The 21494-nt window shown below is 38.2% G+C and overlaps 1 protein-coding gene across 2 annotated transcripts in view; it reads right to left on the reverse strand.

Moving 5' to 3' along the window:
• AGPS (alkylglycerone phosphate synthase) overlaps positions 1-21494 on the reverse strand; it is a 50902-nt gene that overhangs the window by 28101 nt on the left and 1307 nt on the right. For both annotated transcript variants that reach the window (XM_031052226.2, XM_005152578.4), the window contains exons 2-6: positions 9629-9718; positions 7056-7146; positions 3672-3792; positions 3516-3590; positions 1771-1842 (exon numbers count right to left, since the gene is read on the reverse strand). In XM_031052226.2, coding sequence (XP_030908086.1) covers positions 1771-1842; positions 3516-3590; positions 3672-3792; positions 7056-7146; positions 9629-9718 — 449 coding nt within the window. The remainder of the gene's footprint in view (positions 1-1770; positions 1843-3515; positions 3591-3671; positions 3793-7055; positions 7147-9628; positions 9719-21494) is intronic.

Genomic DNA, 21494 nt, shown 5'->3' on the forward strand with positions numbered 1-21494 from the left:
AAATATGAGAATGACACTCTGATCATAAAATTCTCCGGTAGTTTTTCTTCATGTAACATCCTCCTCTCCCTCCTTTCTGTTACTGAACTTAATAAAGTAAGACTACTGAAGTTAGTTGTTTGAGGCTAGTGATTAGCCTTTTAGGGTTGCCTCTTCTTCCAAATGGAGTTTCACAATACCAAGGCAGCACTTCAGATGACAGTGATTTAACCACATTTGCTAACAAACCATAAAATTCTGTGACCATCTCAGCTGCGCCTGTTAAGTCAGAACAGATTCTTAAAACAAGGAAAGATGAGAAATAAAGGCCACTAAAGAAACAGAGACAGCTATGGCTTATTAGATAGTCTTTTGAGGTCACTGCAGAAGTCACTATACTTCTATCTAAAAAGTTTGCTTAACAGGTCTACCTAATACAGGTATTTGATACTTCTCTGAAAGCAAGGAACAGAAAGGATACAACTTGCAACAAAAACCAAAACAGGATAAAACCAAATGTCCAACTTCACCCAGGGTTTCTGATCTATCTCTATAGGATGTCACAGAACAGTCTCCAAGAAGCCTCTGGCTTCTCAAAGACTACAAAGGATGCTAAAGAGATCCACAGGAAGCCACAAAAGAACAGCCAATGGCAAGCACGGAGACAGCAACAACTAATAAAACACTCTCCAAGAGCAGTAAACCCCCAACACCTTCATTTTCAGTGGTAGGAGAGGTGGCATTTTCCTTCAATACCAACCCCTATAGTAATAACTCCAGAAGCTGACCATATTTTAGTATAAGCATACTTGGAAAACAAACTGAATCTCTTTAAAAGAAAAGATAGTCAATATTACTACTTTCAACTATACCAATTTACTAGTATCAAAACCTACTTGTTACAGAGAGTGTTAGAGCTCTCCAGATATAGCTAGAAAGGATGAGAGGGTTTTAGGAAAAAGACAATACCAAAATAATAGAGCTGGTTTCAGTGACATGCTCATCTTCTCAGCTAGTAAATATCCTTCCTACAGTGGGTACACTCTTACAGCATAAGCAAGTACCAACCAACACAAAGATTTATCCCATAGAATTAAGAGTTCTTGACAAAAAGCTTCTCACAGAATAAGCTCATAAAAGACAATACCCCATGCTCTCTGAGCTTCAACTCAAAACACAGTAGCTCACCACTCTATCTCAGCAGGCTTAGAGGATAAAGCATCCACAAGTAAGAACCTGGTGTCCTTCAGAAACTCTCTAGGCTAAGAAGGACACACATTACATAGGCCTTTACCTGTACTCTGTACCTGGAACATTTCCCAAAAAACTCTTGTCACAGGAGTCTCTACTCTAACTTTCAGACTGAACAATGTCTAAAAGGCAATTAGAATTATGGTTAATGATTTTGCAATATGGTCTCTAACCACAACTCTTTCTGGACCTATGAGCTTCAACGGTACTACAAAAAAAACCCTTATTTATATGTGGGTTTTGTTAACAGAGCACAAGTAACGCATCCAAAAACATGACACCTCTAACTCTGACATTTTAATCTCTTATATCCTAGAAGGCTTCCAAGACACAGAGGTAGACTGTATATATTGTATATAGCAGCTTTTAATACTGCAAGATCATTAAAAAAAAAAGACCATGCCTAACAAACCAGCAAAAGACCCCCAACTACTGAATTATTGTTACAATATATTACCAAGATCACATATTTAAATTGAATTCAAGTAGAACACATTTTCACTAGGAGAGTTAAGCAGATTTGAGATTTCAAACACTTACCGCCAAATGGTATTATGCAGAGGTTGTGTTTGCAGGCTAATTCCACAATTTTAACTACATCTTCATGGCAAACTAAAAAAGTCCAAACAGTTAAAAAACAGAATTTGTGTTTAGTACTGTTACATATGCTTAGTACTAAATATTGCAGTCTGAATAAGCAGCAGCTCCATTTCTAACACCAGCAAGGAAGACATTTCAAAGAGTGCATTGCACTAAATACAAGCTAGGCTCAGAAGTATCAACCTGAAGTTTACACATGAAACAATTCTACACTTGAAGAACTGAGTACAAACCTTAGTCTCCTGCTCTACTCATGGACTAACACCTTCTGCAAAATTCTCAGGGCTATCAAACTGTTAATGATTAATCTAGGTACCTCAGAGGACAAATCAAGCTTAAAGCTTTTATTGAAAATTGGCTGTCCAATTTATTTTAAGCAAAAGTAAGTCTCTTCTGAGCCCTGAATAACATCTTTTTCTTCCTCGCTGACATTCAGTTTTGGAAGTAGAGTTGCTGGTGAAATTTACTTTTTCAGAATGCATTCTGTATCTGGTCAGAGAGGGAAGCAGAAACGCTTGTACACAGGCAAGGAAAAGGATCAAAAAAAAAAAAAGAGATCAAATACAGTGCGTACATGAGTTCGTGCAAACAGCAGAGAATGAGCAGGACTCAAACAGGCATACAAACCCTGGCTACTTCGCTCTTGCCATACAGAACAGCTTTAAACAAAGGTACTCAATCATTTCATTTCAGTTGCTTTTGGAGCTGCACAAAATAAAGCTGTGGCAAGTGCAGTTCATAGTCACCAGTGTTGTCATGTCAATACCTATCCTCAAGTAATCAGATGCATCTTATAGTGCCTCATTTTAAGCTTCCCATATGTGATTTTTTTCCCCTAAATAAAGGAAGCAAAATTGAGCTAAGACTAAGCTCTTCTCAGAAATTTTAGGGCTACTAATGCAGTGTAGCTATCAAAGTATTAGAAGAGTTATAAACAGTGAAGAGTTGGATTCACACTGAACAGCTGTCGCACTTAGATCAAATGAGGTTTTTGTTAGCTACTGAAGAATCACACATGAAAAGTAGCTCCCAGTGATGAGAAACACAACTGAAGTAGAAATCTGACACAAATGTGCAAATGGTCATATCAGTTTAAGTATTTGTATTGTTCTACTAGATAGAAGCAGGCATATTTTCTGCTACATATTATCTACAACAGCTTTAGTTATAATTCTTTTTAAAGTGGGCCTAGCCTGTACTCAGCTGGCACTGCTCTTCAATAATCCTTTGTGAAGTGTTCTGATAGGAGTTACAGGTGTTACGCTTTTTTTACTGAAGTACAGTATGTTGTCAATCAAAGCTCTTTAAATACAAACATTTCACTAACCCTCTATCATCATCTACTCCTTTGAAAAAAGCCAACAAGGTTCAGACTGCCATTTAGACAACTATTTTTGGTGAACATACAAGTTCAAATTACACTGTAGTTACCTAGTCATGAATTTAGATGTCAACAGAAACTTCAGCTATATTTAATAATAAATTTGACTTCCCCACAAAACGATGGGATTTCACAGGCACAACCTGCAATCCAAATGTTAAACAATCACGATTACCATTCATGATAAAATTCCTTCAATTTCTGTAAAGACAAGTGAAGAACTTCCCCACAACAAGAAAGCACAGGAGTTCAGTAAACAACAGACTCCCAGACCAGAAGGCAGAACATAACAGTTAGAGCTTACCAGGCCATACAACTATATCAGGAACTCGCTTAAACATTCCTTCCCTGAGTATAAATATCTCATGTAGGCAGTGACCTGAAACACAAACAGTAATTTAACAAGTTCAAACAGGGAAGCATCAAAAGCAACACAGTTACATAAATTAAGTTCTCTTACCATGAGCTCTGAATACCCTATCTTCTGCATCCTGTGAGTATGAGATTTTAGTGGCTCTAAGATCCTGAAGAAATTCTTCTTTTACAATGGATGGAGGTACGTCATTAACATTTAAGGTTGCCTACAAGAAAATAAGTTCATTAAGAGTCCTTCAAGTCTGAGAACAGGAGAACTGGAAGTTTTCTTACTACTGCACCTATTATTTTAAATACACACTTAAAAACAAAATCAGGAGTTGCAGAAAAATCAGTTAAAATGTAGTGCAGTGTGCTCAAAGTTCTGTCCTGAAAAACCTTGTTGCCAAATTAACCAGTATCACTTTCAACTCAAAGAGAAGAATATGTTTACAATTTTGGTATAAAGCTATCAGAGAAGACTATGGGCTGCTAATGACACATGAGAGAACTTCCTTACAAACATACCAAAAAGCATTTTGTACTAAGTGTTCCACATAATCATAGAAACTTGGACCTTTTTTTGAATGAGCCTAACATATGCTTCTTCACAACTACAAAGAAAACTGAATTCACTTCTCTCACCTTCTGAGCTTTCAGTTTCCTTCTACAAAAAAAAAAGGGGATATTCACCCATCCAAGTTTTTTCTCCTGAAATGGAATTTTCCCTACTTGTGCCCTATATAACCTCCAGAATAGCTGACACTTTTTGCCAAAATGTGTCTTTTATCTTAAGATAAAAGCTTAGAGGATAGCACCAGTTACCAAGCTAACAGCAAGCAAAATAGAGATTGCCTCCCATCTGCCACCACAGCAGCACTCTATTCTGAATGGCATAGGTCTTGAAGTCATGAGAGCTGAAGAAGGGACGATTCAAACTTGAACAGGCAAGTTTTCAGGTAGTTCAGAGATTCAGTGATGAAACTTGAATACTAGAGTCCACCATACATGAAACTATTTAAGATTACGTAGAGATTAGGAGTATTTACAGGGATAATTCAGATGTAGTATCTACACGAATTACATTTGCAACTGATCACTAACATTTAGAGGTTCACAATGATTGCTAAGCGTTTGTTTCAGAGTCTTCATATGGGACACATGACCTAATAAAAATACAGTTTTAACAATAATTTGAGTTCTGGAAGAGGATATGTGCTATTCTGGCTTGCTTTAAGGATAATATTATACTTGAAAAAAGGTGTCAGACATCTGAGAAAAAGGCTTTTCCCTCCAACTTACTCACTTTGTCACCTGCAAACAAGGAAATTGACATTAAATGTTGTTCTGGTGAGAGGCACAACAGTACTGATAAGTCATGATTTTAGGGGCAGTCAGGTCTTGGATTATTTCCCTAAACTCTTACTATTCTGCTATCAATGCAGAATCACACAGTGCTGTTTGCTAACCCAAAAAACAGAGCTCTGACAAACTCGAGAATCATAAGAAACAAGCAAATAGGTACCAAATACAGATCTTTAAACTACTTTCAAAAAATCCCTGCTAGCTTTGCTTACATCTTCTATTTTAAACTTTTGTTTCTTCATGGATTTCCACAGACAGAACTATTTCATATTACTTCAAGTCGAACACCAAGTGCTGAAAGATCTTTGTTCGCTAAGAGGAACATAAACTACTTAAAAGTTGTAATAATTAATTCCTTGCAGATGGTTTTAAGTACCCTGATTTTTATCTCCCTGTGACAAGTATTTTAATCTGTTAGTTTTTGTCTTCAAGATTCAAATGGTCATATTTATCTATAAAAGCCTTCTGCACAAAGCCAAACTAAAATACACCTTTATTTATTCTTATGGGACTGACATATTTTAAGATTTGTGCACTGAAAAGGCTAGACAGGAAGCCTGTGTGAACTTGGTCTAAACTGCTGTCCAAGCCTGAAAGACAAAAAAAACCCACCACATTATCAAGCCTCGATCATCACAAGAAGCAGGTACCTTTATGGTTGTCATTATAACAGAAAAGTTGCATGCAACAGGAACCCTCCAGTATCACACAACACAGACAGGAAGAGATGAGCTAGAAAAACAAATGGACCAAGAGACCCCTTCCCTACTACTGTTTCTATAAACAAGTTTCTTTATGCTCTGATTACAGGAGAAGGTAAAAAAACAATACAGCATGACAACCTGAAGTATAAACTAGGAATTACGACAGACTGAAAATGACGGACCTGTAGAAGTAGCTGAGAACAGCTATAAGAAGTCCAGATATATAATGGAGACTCCAGTGTCCTATTCTGTGTCAAGGTAGCCAGCTTGTTTCAGATCGCACCAAGAACAGCAGAACCAGAGCAGCACAATGTTAACAGGAAAGCATTCAACACTGCTGGCAGATCTCCTGAAGAACTGGTTTGCAAGACATGCTGTGGAATCAAGATACTATTCCAGAATCCTCCCTTATCCTCCACTTCTACTTCATTCTATATGTCTCTCACGTGTAGAAAGAGAACAATAGCTCTCAAGACCTCTGGTCACAGCAAGTTAATGCATTTACCAGTTAAGACCAAGACCAATCCTGGTTAAAGGAAAACACATCAAGATGATTTTTTTCAAATTACACTGGCAGATGAAAAAACATCTTGATTAACAACAGAACACTGAAGAAACATTCAGGTTTTTAGGCCCTGTGAGACTACCTACTTCAGAGAAAATGCAGTCTTGAACTCACTCAAGAAATGGGTAAAACTGTTACCCAAAGCAGGGTTGCTAAAGTCACTGTGCAAGCACAGCCTACTTCCAACGCTGTTTAAGCATCTATCTAGTCAAGAACCTGCAGCCTCAAAGGAATTATTGTTAGCAGGAAGTCAGCTCTCCCAACTAATACAAGTTAATCTTTTTAAAAAGCAAAATATGGGTGCTTCACAAACCCCAGAACATTTCTAATGTGTTTTTTTTTTCTAAAAATATTCAGCTCAATCTTGAGTATTCTGGCAGCCAGTTTTCAGCATCCAGACATTAAAAAGAAAATATACTGTCAAATAAGAACTTTGATCTCACACATACACTGAAAACACAGCACAATTTAACGTCACTGTATTTTCTGTCTTTGTTATCATGAAGACTATTGAAGTTGTATAAACAATTCCCCCTAGGCTAACAGTTTCCACTACCTTGAAGAGCAACCTGCACACAAGGACAAAAACCTCAGAGTTGGAAACATTCATTCCAATAAAAGTATCACCAGTTAAAGTGGAACCACAGATTATGCAAAGTCACTGAAGGTTTCACATAGTAGTTCTATATCAATTTTTCTCTTCCCCCCCCAGAACCCTAAAGTACCAATACACTATATCTAAATCAATTATGTGCAACATGACCTTTAGGACAACAGCTGAATTATCTTTTAACAGTGTGGTTTTGACTATTACCAAGACAAGTGTTCAAAGGAACTGGTTCAGCTATTTACTTACTCTAGAGGTAGTTTTGTGATCCAGGCTGGCTCCAAAAGTTTTTTCCATCCATTCCTTAAAAGTCGGTAATACCATACCACCTAATCTGTACCTGAAAAGTCAATGTTACACAGGGTCACTTTAGATTAAACGACTGCATGTCAGATACACTTCTTCTGATTATATGTATACACGAAAGTTTTTTTCCAATTCTTTACCTACAAGCCTGCAAACCTTCTACACATTCAGTTTTCATGTAACTGCACATTTCATTGTATATAAGTGTTCTGTACTCCACACAAAATCAAATCACCATAATTTTAAGTATTACTTTTCTGACGATCTTTGGGAATCATAGCGTATGGCTTTTGAGATATCCCAAACTTCCTTCCACCCCTTCTTCACTTTTAAGAAAGGTCTCTCCTTTTCAATAGTGTGGAAAACAGTATCACAGTTTACATGCAAGCTATAGGTAGAGGACGTGTTTATGGACACACTACCATGTGAAGAGCCGTGTCCAAGACCTTACGTATTGTCAAGACAAACAGTGTTAAAGGTTCTTCCCTCATCATCAGAACGCAGAATAAGAAGTAAAGGGCAGGGTTTGATCATTGTCCAGGACAAATCAGGAGCGCAGTTTGCCACACACTAGCACTAGGACCAATTTTATATGAAGCCTTCATCAATGATCTGGATTCATCAGTGGAATATTCAACTAGATGAATAATATTAAGCAATTTTGCGGAGAGAGATACTACACAGATAGGAACTCAGGACTTTAAAAAACCTGAGCAAACAAATGAAGATGGAAAATAATACATAGATAATCGCAAAGCCACCCACCCTCCCCTCAAAAAGGCATTACTTGCACATTCAGCAGAATGTAGTGGAGCTAGAGAAGGTTCAGAGAACAACTGTGGAGGCCAAGAGACCTCACAAAGCAGAGACTAAAGGGTCCAGGATTCCTCAGCACAGACAGACAGTGGATTATATGAGGACACAACTCTTAATCAGTAAAGCAGCAGACAGGCCAAAGAACTATCACTCACCTAATACTGCAACACAGTAAAGGATACTTGGCTTAAAACAAGTACTTTACACAACAGCAACATGGAACTTGCTGCCGTGGGATGCTACAGAGGCAGATAGTTATCAGCAGACTTGAAAGCTATTAGACAAATTTATGGACAACAGAACTATAAGTAGACACTAAAAGGATGAAGCATCTTCAACATCTTTGCAGATGCCTATTCTCCCATTTTCACTTCAAACACTCTCCTTTTGCCACTGTGACAAACTTTTCCATAGAAACTACAACAGTGTGGCCTAACAGGGTATTTCTAATATTATCTATCAGAGGCAGAATGCAGATGGGGAGAAAAAACTGCTATTCTCCTCCTATTCTAGAATAGCGATTGTTAGGTACTTATCAGTTAAACAGCAGCCTCAATGCTTCCTCCTGAAAAATAAAACAATCCAAGTCTAGCCCTTTACTGTTTTTATCTTCACACTACCGGATTTTCTGTGCAGCATAACCTATCCCACACAAACTAAAATATCATATGAAAGAATGAGTGACAAAGTGGTAAGAGTTAGAATCCTGGCAAAAGGAGACCATTATGATCTCCCTAAATATTATACAGTGAATTGAAGTGCCTAAGACAAGACTTTGCATAAGCTCCTTTCCAATCCAAACCATTCTATGATTCTATGATTGAAGCACTCAACATGCCAGTTAGGTTTTCACAGCTTTGACTCAAACTAGCGCAATGCTAGTCCACAAACTCAAAGACCAGGAAGGAATTTTTCTGAAGTACCGTACTTATTGCAAACTTATTTCTTTTCCCTAATCTTTTGATTTACTCTTAGAAAACATGTATTTTTTAAACTAGGGAAGACATTGCAAGACAAATTTCCAACTACACAGAGAGAGAAAGTAAGATGTCAAGCATCAAGCCTAAATCCCCCTGAAAGAAAGATTCCCAATTAGACATAATTTTAATACCATTTTCTAAAATAAAAAAAAAAAAAAACAAAAATTTCTCAGAAAAACAAGCTTACTATACAAAGTGCTAGTAGGTACTAAATCAGAAGTGTTGCCATTAAAGAACATACACTGATAAGCCATTTTTATTTAAATAATAAAAACCTCAGGGGATAAAGTAGCTCTGTGCACATTAGCTAAACTCAAATGCAAACTGGAAGTTTAATATGCAAGTTGATGTTTGAGAGATCCTCAAAACTGCACAGACCTGCTGCATGTCACTAAGGCTTTATTGGTGCACATTCTTAGTCTGATTCCATTCCCCAAGGGAAATTTAATGCACAGAGTATATCAAGTTAGAGAACATTCCATTAATTTATCTTTATAATACTTTTAATAAAACTTTCAATAAGCCACCCCATCTATTTCACTACACAGTAGACTACTGTGTATAGAATTCAGTAAACCTGTTAAGTGCAGAGCAACTAATGACCTATTCTATGAGATAAAGCAAGTTTTTTTGCCTTCTTTGGATCAACTGAACAGTGAATGCTTTAAATTCTTTTCAAAAAGATACTAAAATATTTTTTAATATAAATTTTCAACTTGCCTTTTTCCTGTGAATTCTGCTTGACCCTTCTTATTGAAGATGAATTTGGAGTCATTATATCCCCATCCATTCCATTTCAGAAGTTCTTGCCTTAAAGAGAGAAATATATATGAGATTGTCAGCATACTGTAAGCCCATAATTATTTGCATTTACGTGGCTTTGGAAACAGTCATATCAGATAGCAGTTGAAGAAATCACATACATATCCAAAAGTGCATAGCTTAATAGAGCTAAAAGTAATTCTGCAGCCACAACCATTACTTCTTCAGACTGCATCCTAAGACTTGAAAGACAGGATGCTTTATAAAAACAACCACCAGCTTAAGTCAACGCATATGGTACAGTGATATTACTCTTCTTGATTTGAGAGTATCTGAAAGATGCCTATGCTTAAATCTATACATAAATACTAACACACAAATAGGTAACAGATAAATATTTTCAGAATGAAAAAGGCATTTAGCATTACTACTCTCTGTCAAGAAAATTTTAAATTTTAGAGTTTTAATGTTACTACTGTAATCCCACTGCACTCTTAATAACATTCACTTGATAAGGTCCTCTCAGACATTTGGATTGAAAATACATTATGGAAAGTAAAAAACACAGCCAAAACCAAAACCAACCCAACAAAGACTGCAGAAATAACATACCAAATACAACCAGAATGTACCACCATAAGACAGGAAACATTAAAAAAACCAAACCCACAACTGCCAAAATACAACCACAAAACTGAAATGCCTTAAGGACAACCATACCAAAACAAGAGGATCTCTTCATTACAATGAAGTCTTGAGAAGTGTATCAATGTAAGCCTATTTTAGACTTAGGGATACACAAAGAGTAAATGACACATTAATCTAACTTAGCTTAAAAGGTTTGCAAATTATTTACATTAGAAATTAAGTACCAAAATAAAACATGAGTATCAGTTATAAAAAGGCACACTGAAGAAGTCTGAAAGCAGATGATTTACCTCACTCTGCTGTACAGAATGTAGATCATACACTTTGACTGTAGAATACAACCAGGAGTGACCACTTCAGAAAGACCTCAAGATTCAGAGAAAGCACTGCCTCAAGTCGGTTGTAACTGAAGCATTATACACAAGATAACTGGGTGATGATTGATCACCAAAGATCTTTATTATAAAGATAATATCAATAGATCACTGCTGTCAGTGTCATAATTATACTTAGCTTAATCAAAATTCATTTTCTTCAAACTGCCTGCACACAAGGTTTTAATTAATCAAATGGAAAAAAGCCATGAACATGTATATCATTACAATGTTTTAATTGGACATTTCAACAAGCCTCTGACAAACCTAGCACTTCAAGCAAGCTTTATCAGTTTACTGGGTATTGAAACAGCTCTATACAGCTTTGTGAAATAACCAATCTATATTGTTCTTTCATGCTGAAGAACTGATTCTAAAATTTCAGCCAAATTAAAGTATTTGAGCAGACAACTGTCCAGATACAGAAGCCCCTCTGTTTGGCTGCCTTCTCTCTCTCAAGAGACTTGATCTTTACACATGTAGTGGCCACACAGAAAAGGACATAGGTCTACTCATGTTTGATAGCACAGGATTGCACTGTGCCATCATACTGACATGAGATGTTATGAAAAAGTGTTCTTAATGGGCATTAAGCAGGCTTGCCTTTTTTTACATATTCTATATATGTATTCCATATATGTATATTTATCAATATTATATATATTTATAAGAAACTCCAGGAAGACGCTGAATTGTTCCCGGCTGTGAACAAGCTGACACAGAATAGGCCAACTCAGAAGTATTTATTTTATTCTTTTAAACTAATGTTTGCCTCAAATCCCCATCACTGCAGTCCTCCTCAAGGCAAGATTTCTCCCTCTGCTGACTAAATGTAGTATTTCTATATACCCAATCTCCGTAGTTTGTTACATCCTGTGAAGTCAGGACACACATATTAAGAAGTGAAATTTAAGGAAGGCTCAAGCAGCTTCCACCCCAGTTTAGACAGGTAAGTCCTCTCACAAGGCAGCGCTGAAATAAGTATGCCAACTATGATGCATGAAACAGGCTAGAAGAATTAACTGCTACGCTAGAGACAATCAGACTGACCAAGACATGGAAGACCAGGCTCCAAAGGACCTTTTAAGGCGAGACAAAACTGATAAACCACAGTTTTGAAACTACCATTAGTCCTGATACTGGTACAGATAGATACTTCCCACAAAATTCAGGGGATACTATTAATTAAAGTACTGAACAGAGACCCAGATACAGGGTCTTTCTGCTAAGCTGACTGCACTCCCAGTTGCTTGCTTTTCTAAAGGCCTGCTTTCCTAGATTAGTATTAAATCTGGTGCTTCCATCAGGTGTCAAAATACAAAACAGATGTTAAAGAGTTTTAATTCCAGAAAGTTTTTTTTCAGGTTGAGCTACTCCTGAACAAAGTAAGTACACAAAGGTTTACACTGCCCAACAACACGGCTCTTGCTATTGGCAGGATGAGAATAATCTCACAATTTGCACACTTTTAGAACAAAAGCTGCTTCTAAAACATCTCAGCTACCTTATAACACAGTCAGGAGATTCCCCCCCCCCGCCATACATAATGGGCAGTATTATAAATTGTGACAGGCTGTCGTGGTTTAAGCCCAGCCACCAACCCAGAACCATGTAGCCGCTTGCTCATTCCCTCCTCCTACTACCCTCGCTCCCAGAGGGATGGGGAGGAGAATCAAAAGAATGTAACTTTAGATAAGAGCAGTCCAGTAACTAAGGTATAACACAAACCACTACTGCTACCACCAATAACAATGTTGAGGAAAACAACAAGGGAAGAGAATACAACCACTCACCACCCACTGACTTGATACCCAGCCTGATCCAAACAGTGATCTAGCCCTTCCAGGTAACTGCCCCCAGTTTATACACTGGGTATGACGTGCTGTAGTATGGAATACCTCTTTGGCTAGTTCAGGTCAGGTGTCCTCTCTCTGCTTCCTCCCGGCTTCCCCTCCCTGGCAGAGCATGAGACTCAGAAAGCCCTTGGTCAGAGTAAACATTACTTAGCAACAACTAAAACCATCAGTGTTATCAGTGCTGTTCCCAGCCTGAAAGTAAAAAACACAGCACTGCACCAGCTACTAAGAAAAATGACTGCTACTGCTGAACCCAGTGCACAGGTAAAGACCACCACAAAAAGTTAAGCATTTAACTTTTATATTCTGTTGTATTGAGCAAGTCTGAGGTTTCTGTCTGGAGACATCTGTCTGGAGACAGTCATCTTACATTCATTCTTTTTGTTCCACCATACCACAGCAACTACCAGTTTAAGTTCCTTACGGCAATCTCTAGCACTTCATGCCTATGTGCTAAGACCAATTTAGCAGAAATACTACATGCAGCTCCCTAAAAGAGAATCTTAATGTCCTGGTTTCAAGGATTTAAACCACAACACCTAAAAATACCAGATTTTCAATGCAAGACTGATTAGTCAGCTCTGACTTGTAACTGACAGAGCCTGCAGGAAGACCAAACTGTTTAGGTCTTCCCACATACCATTTGAAAGGTATGCTCTTCATGAACAAGAGCTGATAAACCTCAACTCAAGAGAACTGAATTCAGCACAGAGGACAACAGGAATATAGAGGAAAGCTGCTAGCCTCCTTGACTACCAGGGCAATGGCAATGTCATACTAGTATTATTCCAAGACTGTAACAGAACTTTTCTAAAGTGTTCTATATTAGTTGATGTATTATTCAGAAGTGCCAGCAGCTTTGCAAGACAGAGGCCAGGGCAATAAGCTGTTTGCCTCGCTCCCCTAGGTCTCTTAAGTAATGGAAATACACTGTAACATACACCTGCTCTGCATTTCCTGGTTTTCCTAGCTTACATTTAGAAATTAAAATTCTAATTTGACAGCATAATAAAAAACAGATAATCAAGGGGAAAAGTATTTTTCTAATCTTTCCTAAGATTTTCTAATCTTTTCATTTTTGCCCGATGTGAAAACGAACATGAGCCAGCAGTGTGTGCTCACAGCCCAGAAAGCCAACCGTATCCTGCTCTGCATTGAAAGGAGTGTGATCAGCAGGTCGAAGGAGGTGATCCTGCCCCTCTACTCTGCTCTTGTGAGACCTCACTTGGAGTATTGTGTGCAGTTCTGGTGTCCTCAACATAAAAAGGACATGGAACTGTTGGAACAAGTCCAGAGGAGGGCCATGAGGATGATCAGGGGTCTGGAGCACCTCCCATATGAAGACAGGCTGAGAAAGTTGGGGCTGTTCAGCCTGGAGAAGAGAAGGCTGCATGGAGACCTCATAGCAGCCTTGCAGTATCTGAAGGGGGGCTACAGGGATGCTGGGGAAGGACTCTTCATTAGGGACTGCAGTAATAGGACAAGGGGTGATGGGTTTAAACTTAAACAGGGGAAGTTTAGATTGGATATAAGGAAGTTCTTTACTGTGAGGGTGGTGAGGCACTGGAACCAGCTGCCCAAGGAAGTGGTAAATGCTCCATCCCTGGCAGTGTTCAAGGCCAGGCTGGACAGATACTTGGGTGGCATGGTTTAACACGAGATGTCCCTGCCCATGGCAGGAGGGTTGGAACTAGATGATCTTAAGGTCCTTTCCAACCCTACCTATTCTATGATTGTAATTGTATTTGTCATAATACAGTCACAATTCCTTAGAAAAAGCTTTTCAGACCCCAGTTTAAGTACAGCACTCCCACTGCACCTTGTAATGCCCTGGTGTAGCAATTAGAGCTGCCTACCAGATCAGTATCATGCATCATGTTTACCTTGGCTCTTTAAGAATGATCCAAGCTGTGACTGAGCAATCAATGTAGCCTTCTACATTTCCCAAGGTTTTCATTCCCAAAAATCTTAGCTTTAAACTCATATTCCAGAGGAGGAAAAAGGGCAGAAAGAATTGCTGAGATCGGCAGACCTACGTGTGCATTGAAAACTCCCTCATGTACAAGTACTCAGTCTTGGCTCTGAGACAAAGGGACTCAAACAACACATTGATCTGCAACTAATATATACCACCAATATACCTACCAAAACTTTTTACCAATTATGTATCTTCTAACACACTTGAAACAAAATTTCCCTTGATAGTAATGGTTCCCATCCTCATTCTTAAATTCAATAACTGGATTGCCAAATGGTAATACAACAACTCCAACTATCTTGTATAGTATCTGACTATCTCAAAGAATGTTAAAGAGTTTCGTGTCCCTGTTTGAAAAAAAGAAAGATGCTCAGTTTGGCTTCGTCAACCAACATGTTCCTGCTACACATTCCATGTGGCACAAAACATAATTGACACACCCATCTACTTTTCTTCCCAGCCTCCTTTCCAAGAATATATATATAGTAAAGACAGACTCATCAACATTTGGTATTATTCTTGCTTTAAACTCTACATTATTTAACTCTTTACCATACCTGAACTGTCTCATTTAAAGACTGCACGTTTCCTATTCCATACATTGGCTTCAACAGATTATCAAGCTTACTGACTGGTTTCATCTTTGACAGAAATATGAAACATTTTTAGCCAGAAACAGTAGGAAATTACCAGTTCTTTCTTGCCTTCTAACTCAAAAGGCAGAAATTCACTACTGAAAAGCATGAAGTACTACAAAGCAGAGTATGCTTCACTTTTTTGAATATATATTTTTATATATATATACACACACACAATATTGCTTGAAGGGAAAAAAATGAAAGAAAACAAGTTACCATGGAAACAGTGGCACTAGGAAATGAAAACAGTGTGACTAGGTTAAGTGAATTTCAGTATTTTACTTTCATTACAATGCCCAACACTGCAATACTAATATGACTCTATGCACTACAAACTTTTACAGCAAAATATTTCTTCCACAAGTCCAGCGTCTTTCTGGAAAACAGACTATGGAATAACCAAGAAGACACCAGGCAGGACACTGATCAGGTCATGGCACAAGACACTGCTTTAAGCCCTCAAATGACCATTAACAAACTGAACAGAAGCTCACAAAGTGACAGCATGCCTAGACTGGGAGGGTGGCCCCAAGCCTACAGGCTGAGTAAGTGCTCCCAAGGCATCCGGTCACTCGGCTGGGCAGGTGGAAGCCTCCAGACCCACCCTATTTCAACAGAATTGTACCTTCCAGCACTCCCCACACTTTATGTTTTAGCGAGAGGCTCAGTGACTGGCTGAAAAAGTTCTTGCCTCCCCCTAAGCTGAAAAACAAGCACAGGGTCTCCCATAGGTATCCAAGCTCAGCATCCAAAGTTCAACCTAAGAGGAAATTAAACCATACACATAATTTTCTCACAGTTCCAAATTCACATCACAGGTACATACCAGACATCTGCATACAGAATACTTAAAACTGATGGTCAAAAAGTTTTATGCTAACAGTTACAGAGCCCTCTTTTTCAAATGTCTAAAGCACATTGATGTTGTAACACCAGAAGTAAAAACAAAGCTTTTCACTCATGAAGTTATGAGATTATGTTCAATGAAATATCAGAACCAAGTAACGAATGAACTCCAAACACTAGCATCATGCGACTTAACACAAAGGAATGGAATTGCCTCATTACATAGACATACCATCTAAGCATAAATATCAACAAAACTTCCCCCTCCTCCAAAAGAGACTGAAGATCTGACACTTTATACACAAAACAGACAAGCAGTCTAATTTACTCAAAGAGAAAGTGACAGCTCCATGTATTTTCCGCAGAGAAGCAAGATGAAAGTGCAGTTCAACTGAATTCCTGTACCTCAGGTGGAGCAAAGCCAAGATGCTCACATCAACTTCCTCACAATAACCGCTAACATTTTCAATCTGATCACCAGTTGATGCTTAGCATTAAAATAACATATACGTAAAATACTCAGATACTCCTCTTGTTCCATGAGCCAAGAACTAGCACATTCTTGGAAATTCATTTTTATGGGCTAAAATGGGCTAGCAGTTTTAAGGGCTACCACATGGAATAAAGCACCAGTATTTGCCTAATGTAACAATACAAAAGTGTCTTGCAGGTTGTAGGATTCTTGCAAAACACTGTAACTCCTCAAAGTCCACCTCACCTGAACTTTTGGTTACCAGCTCAAACCACCAGCTTGAAATTCAGAACTTTTTCATGGGTGATACCAGAAAGTCACTCTCCCTCCCCTCTGGAGCAGTATCTCTTTGGGTTAGACATCACACTTCTCAACCAAGTGGGCAAGCCACTGCGGAGCCCTTTATAAACCAGCAGTAAATTAGTTATCAGGTTCCTGGAAATAACAAAAGGGAATGTAGCCCAAGGAATCCCTCAAGAACCGCTTTGTGAAAGCAACATTTATCTGAAGAATGCCATGCTGCAGGCACCGAGTATCTGCTCTGTTTGTCATTCTTAGACTTCTTCCATCTTGAAGGATCTTCCCTGCAGCAAGCCAAATGTAATCCCTCTCAAGTCTGAGGTCAAATAACATCTGTTTTATAAACTTAGACACATTCATGTTCCATAGCCCACACTTTCAGTTAAACCCCTGCAGCTGCACATACACCTGATCCTGTTTGCTGATATGGCAACACAAACCTTGTGTTCATATTTACAGTTTAAATATAAAGAAAGCAGCAAATGCAGACAAGATTTTAGGCATCAGACTTCGAGGGTTTAAATACTCCAGTGTGGTTTTTTTTAAACTGTTCTGATAAAAGAAATGTTAACTCTCCTTATAACTCTTCTTAGCCTCTGCAATTTCACTGCTTTTTATTTCACCACATTGTAATAAACAAAGCCCTGAGGAACAAGGAAATTGGCATTTCTCTAGTGTTCTTTCATAGAAAGCACAAGTCGATTACGGTGAATTAAACATTCAGGAAAGCCAAGACATTATAACTATGCTGCTCAGTGTACACTTGCCAAACGATGCAACAGAATACTTCAGTAGAAGCTATCTCTATTCCACCTACTACTTCACTTGGCACCAGTTTCATTTTTATCCTTGAAGAGGCTGCTTTGCTACAAAATACATGTACATGGCTACTTCCAGGCAGCAAACAAACAGCACTTGCAGATTTTTCATACACTTAAGATCAGTCCTCTGAGAAGTAATTTTTGAGTTTGCAAAGCCAGGACATCTGCTTCACTATCTTAAAAATTGAGATAATGAAGGAGCCAACTGTCTGCCACTTATTCTCTCAAGCAAAATAAGCTCAGTTGCTGGACAATATTGTTTTACCTATTGCACAGGGAATTTTTGTCATACTCTGTAGCAAATACATCATAAAACTTTTTGGCCTATACCATCAACCCTGAAGACTTGCACATAACAGGCCAGTTTTGGATATAACAACAGAGGCATTATATAGCCTACAATTGATTTTTATTACTTCATATACTTGTTCTCTACAAAGAGGTATAACAGCATTTCAGGAAAGTCTAGTTGGCTACAATCTGTTACACTAGAAGTGTCCTTACTTTACTCCAGCTCAAAGCAGCTTTTATGAAGTCCAGGTGCAATATAATTCTATTCATTTTATTTAAGCAAGTCAAGTTTAAATAAATAGGTATATACACACATTCATTTTCCTGTATATAACAGTTCCAACTCAGTAGACAGTCGACCTACAATTTTTTTTTCTATTTTTGCTGTAAACTGCTACATGCCTGCATATAATTCATATTGTACTCTATATATTAAGCATACTTTACACTTCTGTCTTGTATCTGTCTTTTTTCCTTAAAAAATTAACAACCACATCCAGTTTGGTTTATTTGGCATCAAATGATCTAACAATAGACATTATATTACCTGAATCTTACAGATTTCTTACATTTCAACTGCTTGATATTCAACTACTTAGAGGTAGATGGGAATTGCTGCTGTATATGAAGTCACATTTGCCCTGGCATTATAACATTTCCTTTTATCAGACTAATGATTCCATGAGAGTCTCTATCTGTTATCTTTATCTCTCAAGCATTACCCTGGACTAACCATTACCCACCTTGATGCAATCACAGAGCTGCCTGTGAACTGCCTCACCTTCCTCAATGCAACAGGCTCTTATTCTGCTTTCTTAAGAAACTAGTGGCACCAGCCCTTTCCTTCTTTGCACTAAGCTTCCACCACCTTCAGCTCAGAAGTCAGCTATACCAGGATTCAGTTTAGTGTCAAGTATTGCTTATAAACTATTGTCTAAACAGTTAAATGTTTATAATAAAGATTTGTACAAGTATTGGAAGTAAGATATGTAGCCTCTTTGATGATACTTGTCAAATTCAAGTAGTAACAGCTCTTTAGGAGTTAATTCATGATGCTTCTTAATAGAGTCTATCATTACTAGCAACTACAGCAAGAATTGCAGAGGTCTATATGAGAGTATGGTGCTATTAGCACCATAAGCAACTTGAGTTGTGAACTTCAGGCAGCTGACTGGATACTCATTCCCCAGTTTACCCTGGATAACAGCATGACCGTAATAATTAAAAGAAAACCACAAGCCTCTCCTCATCCCACAGGAAAGAACCTTCTCCACAGACAGAAAAATTGGGAAATCCTGCCCTGCTTTTTCTTGCTCCAGGGCAGAAAAAAAATTAAGCCTATGAGCAACCAATCAACATTTAGTTACACTCAGCCAATACTCCCTTTTAATAAGGATCAAATTGTTTAAAGTTTGAGTAAGTTATAATAGAAGCTACTATGGCAAGATTAACATCAGTGCATGCTCCACCTCCTGAGGCACTCTTACTTTCTAGGATGCATAACAGTTACTTTGCTACAACTGTGTTCTAGAGTTGCAGCACCTTAATGTTTTCAAAGCAGCACATGTTGAACACTTCATGCACTTAATCTTCACCATGACCATATGTAAATTTTTAACTTGGGTCTCACCAGCAAAGTGAGCTTATTAACATCTGGTCAACAAAAGTTATCAGCATAACAGAAAAGTTCAGAAAAAAGTAATTTCAAGGAAAAGTTGTTTTTCCAACTCAATTTTGTTTGATAAGTTTTTCAGCATGACTATCATCCTGTTAAGGCCTCAACACACACTGTGTAACAATGATCACCATCTTTCACTGCAGTAGTGAATTAAAATAGGAAATACAAGCCAGGACTGCCACCAAGAAATAACATCTCCACTCTTCTGGTGCGTAGGATTTCCCTCAAGTGGATACTCAGAGGAAAATAGAGCCGCTTGTCTTTTTAGATGACTTCTCCCATCTTTATAACTGCCATTTTAAAAAGTAGGAAGTATATTATAATCTTTAAACACACCAATCTGCAAACACATTGTTTAGCATTGAGGCATTCTTATTTGGAAACAGGAACACCCACAGACTCCCAGTCTGTTCCACACATTCTCCTTCCTCCCCTCACTGATGATAAATAGCATCTGGATAAGATCCTTAAAAGTTTGGTCTTTGAGCAATCAACAAGAATGCAGTGTTTCTGCAGGTCACTGTCTAGTGACTACTGGATAAGCAGCCAGAAGCATTTCTCTAATCAAGACATACACCTGAAGTACTACAAAGGGGTTTTTTCATCATAGGAAGTCTTCTACTTTGCAGAAGAAATGCAGCATGGCAGTGCACCTAAATCGGGTACAATAGTGTCTGTAGCTCTGATACCATTCCAAAAACTACAGGAAAGATGCAACAGGCATAATGAACCAAAATTTTGCTTAAGGTGCTTTCGCCAGGATGAATGAAAGGAATAGTTCAAAAGAGGCAAAAAAGCTGAATCATCATACAGAAAACTGCAAGAGCACAGGATCTGGGTTTGGATTGTCCTAATGTTGCTGATAAAAGCCACACAGTATCTCACAGTACCCATCTATAAAACAGTTACTTTCACCAGATTTTTTTCAACCAGTCTTCTAGGTGTCATGAACTCCACATTAGCTGGAAGTCATTAGAACTTTTATCACTTGCCACCTCCAGATCTGCATAGGCAGCAATTGTCTTTTTTGCCCCACATCACTCACTTCAAAACCTAGGTATTATCCTAAAACACAAACTACCTACATCCTCACATCCAAGCTCTGTTTAAGTACCAGAACTTTCACATTCAACATCTCAAACACATTTCAACCACACCTCAGATGTTCAGAGGGAAACTTAAGACAGAGATACAGCTCCCTTCAGGGGTTTTTTGTTTCCATATGTACAAAAAGTCTGGGCTCTAATGACATCAAGAGAGTTGTACCTATTGTATGGACCGAGCTTTACAACAGCTTCCTTACACTCCCACAGCAAAGTATCCCGCAGTTGTACCATTCCAATCATAAGCTTCTTGAAGCAACAATTTTTATTCTTAATTCAGAACAAGTTATTTTGAGTAAAACCAGCAATCCATTACAATCCTACAGCAAATCCCAATATGGGAGAGCAATATCAATAACTTGTAGAAGTACAGGTGTTAAGTTCACTCTGCCTTTGCTTCCAGAGAAAGAACCTATCCTTCAGGTCACATACATCTTCACAAAAACCTGTTTCTCCTGCCCTTCAAGGATAAAATAGCTGGCTGTCAAAATTACACAATAATTCATATAAAAGAAATCCCTAACTAGTTAAACTGATATATTTTTCCAGAAACTAATTTCTTCCTAAATCCAAACCGAAGAAAAACTCTGTAAGGAAGACTACTACTGTTTTGGAATGATCCATTTCTTCCAGTGAGCAGCACTGTTTGACATACCTCCTGCAAGAGCTTCAAAACCCCCTCAGTGAGAACTATGAGCTTTCAAAGTTGCCAGCATTTGACTACATGCCCATGACATCCCAGTCCTCCTAGAGCAGTCAAGCTCAGCTTGTGGGCCTGGGCCATAAATGGAGCATTAGAATAATTCAGACTGTGCAGTT

The sequence above is a fragment of the Melopsittacus undulatus genome, chromosome 8, assembly GCF_012275295.1.
Source record: "Melopsittacus undulatus isolate bMelUnd1 chromosome 8, bMelUnd1.mat.Z, whole genome shotgun sequence".
In the NCBI taxonomy this organism is placed as follows: Eukaryota; Metazoa; Chordata; class Aves; order Psittaciformes; family Psittaculidae; genus Melopsittacus; species Melopsittacus undulatus.